Genomic DNA, 10,845 nt, shown 5'->3' with positions numbered 1-10,845 from the left:
AATAATAACAACAACAATAATAATGAAAATAAATACAAATTAAGTATTATTATTGTTATCATCACTACCACCAGTGCCCAACAATATTTCTCTTTTTTAAATAAATCACTTCAGGCGTATGAGTTTAGCAAAAACATTAACATCAGTTCAAATAAATATAACATCATAAATTAGTAGAATCTTTAAAAAAAAAAAAAAACCTAACTTTCTATCAACGCCATAGAAATACATTTCTGTGTATCAGCGCTAATTTTGTTTTATAATACATTTATATTACAAAATCCACATTTAAAATAATAATCACGTGTTCAAGTATTTTCAAAAAACCGGAAGTGAACCCGGAACAGCGGAAGTGCGCGTCAGACGGAGCTTAAAGTCGAGCGTTTTTTTTTTTTTTTTTTTTTTTGTAAATTCAGGAAAGTTTTATAAATCCATGGCCGAATTACGCCAAATATGAAGAAAAGATTCAACATCAACCTGGACGACAGCGCGTTCACCAAAGAAAGAAGCCCGGTGCGTCCTCCGTGCGTCACGAATTACGTGATTTTCTGTTTTAATGTTGTTTTGTTTTTTGTTTTGTTTCATTCACACGTTTCTTCACATTCAGCACGAGTTCTTCTCTCAAACAGAAAACACTCCTCATAATAATAATAATAATAATACAGGAAATTCTCCTCTGTGCGTTTAAACTTCACTAGAATCATTTGGATCATTTATTTTTTTATGTATAAAGTTCATAATCACGTGCTCCCTCAAACCCAGAGAGGATATAATTTGTATAATTTGAGAGGAACCAGAATATATTTATATAAATATAAAAAAAAAAATAAGGACAGGATTAACACAAAAAGTACCGGTAGATGTTTATCAGTTAGAGGAGCAGATCTGTGGAATAATCTGGATGAAGGTTAAAAGGATCAACATCAGAATCAATAAAGACATTTTTAAAAAATAATAAATTCTATAGAGAAATACAGAGCACTAGAATGATTTAAAAAAATATTTTTACTACACAATTTAGTCCTGGTTTAGACCTGACCGGGTTTAGACCGCGTTTGGACCTGGTTTAGTCCTGATTTTAGTCTTGGTTTAGTCCTGCTTTAGTCCTGGGTTAGACTTGATTTTAGTCTTGGTTTAGACCAGATTTGGATCTGGTTTAGTCCTCATTTTAGTCCTGATTTTAGTCTTGGTTTAGACCTGGTCTAGTCCTGGTTTTAGTCCTGATTTTAGTCTTGGTTTAGACCTGGTTTAGTCCCGGTTTAGACCACGTTTATACCAGGTTTGGACCTGGTTTAGACCTGGTTTGGATCGTGTTTGAACCTGGTTTGGACCTGGTTTAGTCCTGATTTTAGTTTTGGTTTAGTCCTGGTTTAGTCCTGGTTTAGACCTGGTTTGGACCTGGTTTAGTCCTGATTTTAGTCCTGGTTTAGACCGGGTTTAGACCTGGTTTAATCCTGGTTTAGACCTGGTTTTAGTCATGATTTTAGATCTGGTTTCAACCTGGTTTGGACCTGGTTTAATCCTAGGTTTAGTCCTGATTTTAGTCTTGGTTTAGTCCTGATTTAGTCCTGGTTTTAATCCTGGTTTATTATTATTCTGATTCTGTTTCAGCCAAAGTCACACTTCCGGTCGTCCTCAAACCCAGACGACGACGTCAGCAGCAGCAGCAGCAGCGTCGTCCCCACGGTCCAGCCTCTGTCCTACGCCGAGTATGTGGTCCAACAGAAGAACATCTCCAACATCTCCACAGACGGACCCTCCTCCTCCAAACTGCCCAGGCTCGGGGACTCCTCTGAGGCCCACAGCTCCAGAAGTTCTCCCCAAAAAGGCGTCGAGACGCCGGAGGCCCGAGCCGAGTCCGCGGACCAGCCCGAGGACGACGGAGCCCACGAGTCCGGCTCAGTCCAGAGTCTGGGCCCAAAGCCGGTCGGGTCTGGGAGCAGTATTATCGTCAGTCCGCGCCAGGTGACTTCAGATTTGTGAAGAGTCGTTTCCCTCCTGCTGTTAAAGACGCACTGTGTAACTTTTCTGGTGGAGGGTGAATGTGAGGCTCCCCTTAGAGTAGGACCTGGTTTTAGTCCTGGTTTAGACCAAGATTTAGACCAAGATTTAGACCAAGATTTAGACCAAGATTTAGACCTGGTTTAGACCTGATTTTAGTCCTGGTCTAGACCTAGATTTAGACCTGGTTTAGACTTGGTTTAGATCTAGATTTAGACCTGCTTTAGACCTAGATTTAGACCTGGTTTAGATCTGGTTTAGACCTAGACTTAGACTTAGACCTGGTTTAGACCTAGATTTAGGCCTGGTTTAGACCTGGTTTAGACCTGGTTTAGACCTAGATTTAGACCTGGTTTAGACCTAGACTTAGACCTGGTTTAGACCTGATTTTAGTCCTAGGTGTACTTCTGGTTTATTTCTGGTTTAGACCTGGGTTTCGTCCTAGGTTTAGTCTTGGTTTAGACCTGATTTTAGTCCTGGTCTAGACCTAGATTTAGACCTGGTTTAGACTTGGTTTAGATCTAGATTTAGACCTGCTTTAGACCTAGATTTAGACCTGGTTTAGATCTGGTTTAGACCTAGACTTAGACCCTGGGTTAGACCTAGATTTAGACCTGGTTTAGGCCTGGTTTAGACCTGGTTTAGACCTGATTTTTGTCCTAGGTCTACTTCTGGTTTATTTCTGGTTTAGACTTGGTTTTAGTCCTAATTTTAGTCCTGGTTTAGACCTGGGTTTCGTCCTAGGTTTAGACCTGGTTTTAGTTCTGGTTTTAGTCCTGGTTCAGTTCATTATCTGTTTTTTTCATTTTGGTTTTGGACACAAATAATGAAGAAAATTGTTTTTTTTTTTTTTTTTTTTTTTATGTTTCCTTCTTTTTGGTTTTATTTTGCTAAAGAAATGAACGAATCACACACAGATTCTTTAGTACTTAGTTTGTGTCTATATAAATGATTTGTTTTTGTGAGAACGTAGAATAATAAAATCGTAAATGTTCCAGGGCTGTTTCATGGTTTTGTTGTATTTGTCAGAGAGGAAATCCCATCCTGAAGTACGTGCGAAGTGTCCCCTGGGAGTTTGGAGAAGTGGTTCCAGACTACGTCCTGGGCCAGACCACCTGCGCCCTCTTCCTCAGGTCAGTTCATTTAAACATTTATACTTTTTAATTAATTATAAACTCTCAAATAGTGAAAAATAACACTTAACTCTGAACATTTGTCTAAAGTACAATCGGCAAACAATAAATGGAATATAGGAAAAAAAGATTATTTCTGAAGTTAATTAATATCATATTTTATCTTCATCGATTATCAAAATTTTCAGATTTCTTAGATATATACAAACATGGACTTAAATTCATTTGGTGTCTGATCCAGATCATAACCACTGTCACTACTCGCCCAAACTTAACCAAAACTCTAATCTTAACCCAAATCTGAACTTTAAACCATGTTATTGATCGAATAATAAAGGATTGACTTTTATTTATTTACTTATTGACCTTTATTTATTACAAATCCCGCTGAGATTAAGGCTACGTTCAGTCTGCAGCCTGAAGTCACCTAAATCTCATTTTTGGCCCCTGGTTAGAGACTAAAGACTCACAAACGAAGCGGCCGTGGACGTGTAACCTGTCCATTTTACCAAGAACTGGACCGGATTTTGGGAGACAAGCCCAGAGTTTAGGCGACTTCTGTAAACACACTTTTGAGACACTTAAGGTTCGTTCACACCAAAGCGTCAAAGTGTCCAGTTTCTATGTAAAGTCGATGTGGACGCGCGACTAGAGCGTCCTGCGTTTTTGCGGCGAGTCTTGAGCGTTTTGGCGTCGACGCTCTAGACGCGCGTCCAAGGCGTCAGCGTCAAGAAGTTGAAAATGCTGAACTTTTCGCGTCAGACGCACCGCGTCAACCAATCAGGGACGAGTATCCAGAGACGCAGCGACGTTATTATCAGGAAGAAAAACCCCAGAACCAGAACCACAAACATGAACGGAACATAAATATATACACCACAAACACCAAGACGATCACCAGGACTAAACCAGGACCGGACCAGGACTAAACCGAAACTAAACAAGGACTAGACTGAGACCAGACCAGGACTAAACCAGGACTAGACCAAAACTAAACAAGGACTAGACCGGGACTAGACCGGGACTAAACAAGGACCAGACCGGGACTAGACCGGGACTAAACCAGGACTGATCCAGTGTCATTAGTGGAGTATAAATATAAACTCGCTCCAGTCGTCGAGTCGATTTCCTCCGCTGATGTTTTATGTCATAAAAACACTAAAGTCTCTCAGTCTGGTCTGACATTGTTTCGGGAAAAGTCCAGGACCGGGCTCTTGTTTCCAGGGCAACGGACGCGCGTCAAGTATTTTTGTCCCGTTTGTCCACGGCGTCAAAGACACGAGCGTCGGGGGCGTCTGAACTCAAATACAAAGGCTCCAAATAGAGACGTGAAGGTGTTTTTTGACGCTTTGGTGTGAACGAACCTTTATGGGGCGTTTTAAGTTCATACATACAAGTCGCAAAAAAACAGAATTGAACCCTACAGTCTGAACGGAGCCTAAGAATCTCTTTTTCCGGGGAGTCCTGACCTCACCGATCCTACTTTACGTGTTTTTATTGTATGTTTACGTCATGAGGACCTGACTTTATCCTCATAAGGGCAGGTCCTCATAAAGTCAGTGTGTGTTTAGTCGCCACAGTGTGATAAATACAAATCCACAGACTAAATCTAATTAGCAAAAGAAAAATTCAAACCTGTCAACTGGACAAAGGTTTTTCTTTTGCTTTGGATCATACCTGAACAACATGATTGCCATATTTTTCGGACTATAAGTCGCACCAGCCAAAAAATTGCATAATGTAAAAGAAAAAACACATAAGTTGTAAGTTTCCTTTTGCGGCTTCAGTGAGAAAATGTTAATATGTAAGACGCACCTGAGTATAAATTGCAGGAAACACCCAAACCATGAAAAAAAGTGCCACTTATCGTCTGAAAACCTGGACTAGAACAGGACCAAACCAAGTCTACATCAGGACTGAACTGGGACCAAACCGGACCAAACCGGGCCCGAGTGACCTGAGCAGTGTTTTGTGTTGACTGTGCAGTCTGAGATATCACAACCTGAACCCCAACTACATCCACGAGCGTCTCAAACAGCTCGGCTCCACGTTCGTCCTGAGGGTGCTGCTGCTGCAGGTGGACGTGGTGAGTGCAAATAAACACGCACACGATCGTGATCACGCACACAAACATGAACACGAAAACGCACACGAACAACCACAAAAACAACCACACGCACACAAACATGAACACGATCATGAACATGAACATGAAAACGCACACGAACATGAACACGCACACAAACGTGAAGACGAACTCGATGACGCTCACAAACACAAACGCACACATGAACATGAAAACGCACACGAACGCGCACATGAACACGAACATGAAAACGCACACGAACATGATCACGCACACAAACACAAACGCGCACATGAACACGAAAACGCACACGAACACACACACAAACAACCACACGCACATGAACATGCACACAAACGCGCACACGAACACACAAGAACACGCACACAAACAACCACATGCACATGAACACGCACACGAACACACACACGATCATGATCACACACACAAACATGACCACGAACTCGATCACGCTCACAAACACGAACGCGCACACGAAAACGCACATGAGCACACACACAAACACACTCACAAACACACACACACTTCATTCATAATTCAAAAATCATATAAACTGTAAAAATCTAAATTATATTTGCTACTTTTTTGGTTTAAAAACTTGAAATGTCTTGAAGCTCAAAGCAGACGAAGTTAGACTTGACTTGGACTTATGGGGCTCAGTGACTCGAGACTCGACTTGGACTTGACTGTATTTGACTTGGGACTTGACTCGGACTTGAGGTGAAAGACTTGAGACTTGCAAAACGACGACTTGGTGCCTCCTCTGTTGACTATACATTTATCATATCGGTCAATATCGATACAAGAACCGATATATTGCCCTTCAATAAATGCTGTTTACATTTTTAACTACATGTAATTATATAGTAAGTATTTTTTTCAATATAAAAGCAGAGAATATTTGAGTATATACATAAAGTACATGGAGAATATACATAAAGTACATGGAGTATATAAAGAGTTTGGGGTTTCCGGGCTTTTCTCTGTTCTGTTCTTCATGTTTGTTTGTTTGTCCTCAGAAAGACCCTCACCACGCGCTGAAGGAGCTGGCCAGGATCTGCATCATGGCCGACTGCACCCTGGTCCTGGCCTGGAGGTGAGCGCCGCCTTCTGCGTCACACTCCTGCTTTTTCACGTCTGCGCTCTTCGCTTTTCGCCCTTCGCTCTTCGCTCTGCATCTGCGCTTGACGCTTCAGTGGGAATCTGCAAACACACAACAACAGTCAAACAATCAAACATTTAGACACACATTTTCATGTTTCTGCTTTATTTACATGATTATTTACACTGTGGATTCTGGAGTATTATCTGTGACATAAATCATGTTGTAGGGAGTATTATCTGTGACATAAATAATGTTGTAGGGAGTATTATCTGTGACATAAATAATGTTGTAGGGAGTATTATCTGTGACATAAATAATGTTGTAGGGAGTATTATCTGTGACATAAGTACAGTTGTAGGGAGTATTATCTGTGACATAAGTACAGTTGTAGGGAGTATTATCTGTTCCATACGGTTGTATTTGGCATTATTTCTCTGTGTCAGAGGAGATTAGGGTTGGTACTTTGCGTTGACGTCACTCTGGGGGTGTTCTACCTGTAGCTCTATGGTGAAATGTTTAGCAGTGATGCAAACACCGTCAGATACGAGTAGAATGAAAACATGTTGTTTTTAAACTCATGAAAACATAGGAAGTGGATTTAAACGTCACATTTTCACGTTCCTGTGATCATGTGATCATGTGATCATGTGATCATGTGATCATGTGATCATGTGTTCATGGTCCTGTTCAGGAGTTTGGTTTTTCTCACCTGTTGTTGTTCCAGTCGAGTCTTTCTGGTAAAACTGTTAAAATCCAGATCAGATGAAAGTCTAGTGGAGCTCCTGACAGAGTAGTGCCTTCAATTATCGTCACACTCCCTGGGGAATGTTGACGACATCAACTGCAAAACACTTTTCTTGACGTGTGTTTTCTGTGCTCAGTCCAGAAGAAGCAGGACGGTACCTGGAAACCTACAAGTCCTATGAGAAGAAGCCTGCTGACCTGCTGAAGGAGCAAGTGGAGAAGAACTACCTCTCCAAGGTCTGTGTGAAGCAGGGGGCCTCGTGCTGCAGGTTTCCCTCAGAACATGTTCAGAACTTCCACTTTAAGAAGAACTAAGGCGTTTTTCAGCAGACAACTTCCTTAAAGAGCATTATTACAGATTATTATGCTAAATCTACTTTTTGGAGATTTCTATCATGTTCTAAAGTTCCCTCATCAAAAACATCCCTGAAGAGGTTTGAGATGTCCTCCATGCATGTTTGAGTAATCTAGCGATCTGTCCTTGGCTCTGTTGAAACCCTCCTTATGGTTAGCAGTAAGACTCTGTACGAGGCTCCGCCCACAAGCCTACGTCACCCAAACACGACAATTCTCCAGAAATACACAAAAACATGACACAAAACTGTCCACAGCAGCCGGACAAACCTGATGTGAGGCAGGAGAGTTTAGTGTTTTCACAAGAGTAAAGAAACACTGATGTAAACATGTGATGAGTTCATATTCCACAGATCAGACATGTCAAACTCAGGCCCGGGGGCCAAATTTGGCCCACAATCTAATTATATTTGTCCCACGAGATCATATCAAATCTGTATTAGAGCTGCTCACCAGCTACAGAGGCTTTAGAGACATTATTTAAAATGTTATTATTTTATTAAATTATATTATTATATTATGTTCTGAATTCAATTTTTAAGCAAAACTATTATTAAACAATTATTTGAATTAAAAAAGGTTTAATATTACATTTCTCCAAAGATGAGAAAACATGCAGATGTTGTTGAAAATTTTCAATTAATATTTAATTTGACCCACGACTTAGTCCCAGTTTTTAATTTTGGCCTCTGTGAGTTTGAGTTTGACTCTCCTGCTGTAGTTGTCAGATCCTTGTGTTTAAACGAGCTCACGTGACCTTGTGTTTGTGTGAAGGTCACAGACTGTATGACCACAGTCAAGTCCATCAATAAAACCGACGCCCTCACGCTGCTCTCCACCTTCTCTGTAAGTGTCCAACATCTTTCTTCTACCAAAACCAAACACACGTTTCCTTTGATTAAAGCTGAGTTATGTATTTTTCATGTGAAGGCTCAGTCTTATCTCCATGGTAACATGATTGTTTCACTTGGAATATTCCACAGTGTGGCATTAAACACGTCTGTCTCTGTGACAGCTCGAGGCTGAGTCAGACGTGTGTTTTTAAAGTCGACCTGTTGTGTCCTACAAAGACAAAAGAGTTTCAACTCTCCAGAGTGTGAAACTCAGAAAAATCACTTAAAGTTTGTTTTGTCCAGACAAAAGTAAAACAGGTCGAGCTCCCAAAATCTGACAACTAGAAATATTTGTATGTGAAAAATATTGAGCTCAAAATAGTTTTCTGTCTTTGTATCATGAGCCAAAAATAAGTTCTTGTACAAAGACCAAAGGCAGAAACTGACCTGATCATTATTATTATTTGTTTGATTTTCTCCAGACTTTATCTTTTATACGAAAAACACGTCACCAAACTCCAGTCGACATGATGTTTGTCTGAAATGATTCAGAACAGTTTTGTATTTCCTGTTCAGTTCTGATCAGGATCGAGCGGCGACACTTTACACAGTTTGAAACACACGAGTGACTTTACAGTTTAGTGTGAAAAGTATAAATAAATACACACAAATACTTTCACTTTAAACATCACTGAAGTATAATTGAATACAAAGGTTTATTTACTTAATGTTTTCAGACCCTGACAACAAAAAGGAGACGAGAGGTTGGATTTTAAAATAAAATACACTTATGAACTAAATCACAAACAAAACACACACAGTTTCTGCCTTTGCACGAAAACTTATTTTTGTCTCATGATACAAAGACACACAAAGTCACAGGAACTGCCAAATAAGGTCAAAGGGGCTTTATGAGCTCAATATTTTTCATGATATTTATTCCCATGATAAAGAATAAACTTAAATACAAACAAAATGACATGAACTATTTTGGCCAAACATGATGTTACAGTGTTCGGCCTTCGGAGGGCAGTGTTGTACTTGTGTGTCTCAGTAGTTCTAACCTCTGACCCTGTGGATTATTCTGTTCTGTGACATTTTAAATCCGGGGCTGGGCAAAAATATAAAAGATTAATCACATGTTAAACACAAAACCAATTCATGAATTCAAAAGTAGAATATAGTGAGTTTTATTGTAAATGTAAATGAAAGTGTCACTGTTGCACAAACTGAACATTTGTTTCTCCAGCAGCAGGACACAAGTCTGTAAAGTCCAGGTTTATTCTTCTTCCTCTGGAGAATCTCGCTCCAAAAAAAAGAAGAGAACCAATTTTTATTTATTTATTTATTTGAGACTTACAGTTCAGTTTGTCAATTCCTAGATTTTGATTTCATGAATTGAATTGAAAAGTAAAGTTCATGTGATCAGCAGCAGGAAAATAAAGAATCAGTATAAAATTCAACTGAAAAAATCAAATCAAACCAAATACAAAACTGAAATGTATTTACACTGTCAGAGCAAGAACGCACAACCAGAAAAGAGAACGCACAACCAGAAAAGAGAACGCACAACCAGAGAACAGAACGCACAACCAGAAAACACAACAACCAGAAAACACACAACCAGAAAACACTTTAGTGCTTTTTGTCAATTCCTAGACCTTTTTTTTTTTTACTTTTCTGAACAAAACCAGTTGTTAAGACACACAACTTTCTGCTGAGGGAAACGACTGTAACATCATCAAAAGCTTTAAGGTCGTTCGTCGCTTTAAAACTAATGCCGCACTTTGGAACATTCCAGATAAAGCAGCAACATCTCCCACAGAAAACTCACCGCTCTGATGTGGTTTTTGTTGACGTTTTCAGTCTGTAGAGGGAATCATCCGGGCGTCGAAGGAAGATCTGGTCCTGTGTCCGGGTCTGGGTCCTCAGAAGGTCCAAAAACTCTGTCACATATTTCATGAAAAGAGTTTGTCGGTGTTAAAAATCCGGTTTGTTTTCGCAGGCGAGAAGACTCCACGACGTTCTCCACAAGCCATTCCTCAAATCCAAGACTAAAGACGACTGAACCGGACGATTTAAAAAAAAAAAAATAAATACACACACAAAAAAAAAAAAAAAAAATCTTGAAAAATTTTTTTTATCTGGAATGTTACGTATTTGTTATGAAAGTGTTTTGTACTTTTTTATTTAATCTGCTTAATAATCTTTGAACAGCTGTGAATAAATATTTTTGTATAAAATATTGAATTTGTCAAAAAATTGTTGTTGTTGACTGAAAACTCTTTTATGAAAAACAGAAGTTATAGTCTGGACTTGTGATGGGCATTCTGTTAAATTTTATTAATCAATCGTCGGGAGAATTCATGATCGATTTTCAATTAATTGAACAGTTTTCATTATTAACAATTAATAATAATAAACTCAACGTTTCCAACATATAAACAGAACGACTTTAGATCCACATCAGTCGTTTGACATTATCATGTGTTTAATTCAATTTTGACACATTTGTTTATGTTTTACACAAACTAAACTTAAAACCACATGACTTCATTTACATAAACT

At 39.3% G+C, this 10,845-nt stretch overlaps 1 protein-coding gene across 3 annotated transcripts; it reads left to right on the top strand.

The window, feature by feature from the left end:
* The first annotated feature begins 340 nt into the window (after positions 1 to 340).
* Positions 341 to 10,532, top strand: ercc1 (excision repair cross-complementation group 1). 3 transcript variants are annotated; one of them, XM_055149032.1, is made up of 9 exons: positions 341 to 513; positions 1,612 to 1,965; positions 3,031 to 3,134; positions 5,121 to 5,220; positions 6,261 to 6,337; positions 7,228 to 7,327; positions 8,219 to 8,290; positions 10,144 to 10,212; positions 10,283 to 10,521. In XM_055149032.1, the coding sequence occupies exons 1-9, from the start codon at positions 454 to 456 to the stop codon at positions 10,343 to 10,345; spliced, it is 999 nt and encodes a 332-aa protein (XP_055005007.1). In that variant the 5' UTR covers positions 341 to 453; the 3' UTR covers positions 10,346 to 10,521. The 3 variants fall into 3 exon arrangements, with proteins under 3 accessions (XP_055005007.1, XP_055004997.1, XP_055005012.1); XM_055149022.1 differs by having other exon boundaries at positions 10,144 to 10,532; XM_055149037.1 differs by lacking the exon at positions 10,283 to 10,521 and having other exon boundaries at positions 10,079 to 10,220.
* The last annotated feature ends 313 nt before the right edge of the window (positions 10,533 to 10,845 follow it).

This window comes from Boleophthalmus pectinirostris, unplaced genomic scaffold (assembly GCF_026225935.1).
Source record: "Boleophthalmus pectinirostris isolate CB_2022bp ecotype Guang Dong unplaced genomic scaffold, ASM2622593v1 HiC_scaffold_1, whole genome shotgun sequence".
Taxonomy (NCBI): Eukaryota; Metazoa; Chordata; class Actinopteri; order Gobiiformes; family Gobiidae; genus Boleophthalmus; species Boleophthalmus pectinirostris.
This window is presented reverse-complemented; position numbering and strand designations above follow the sequence as displayed.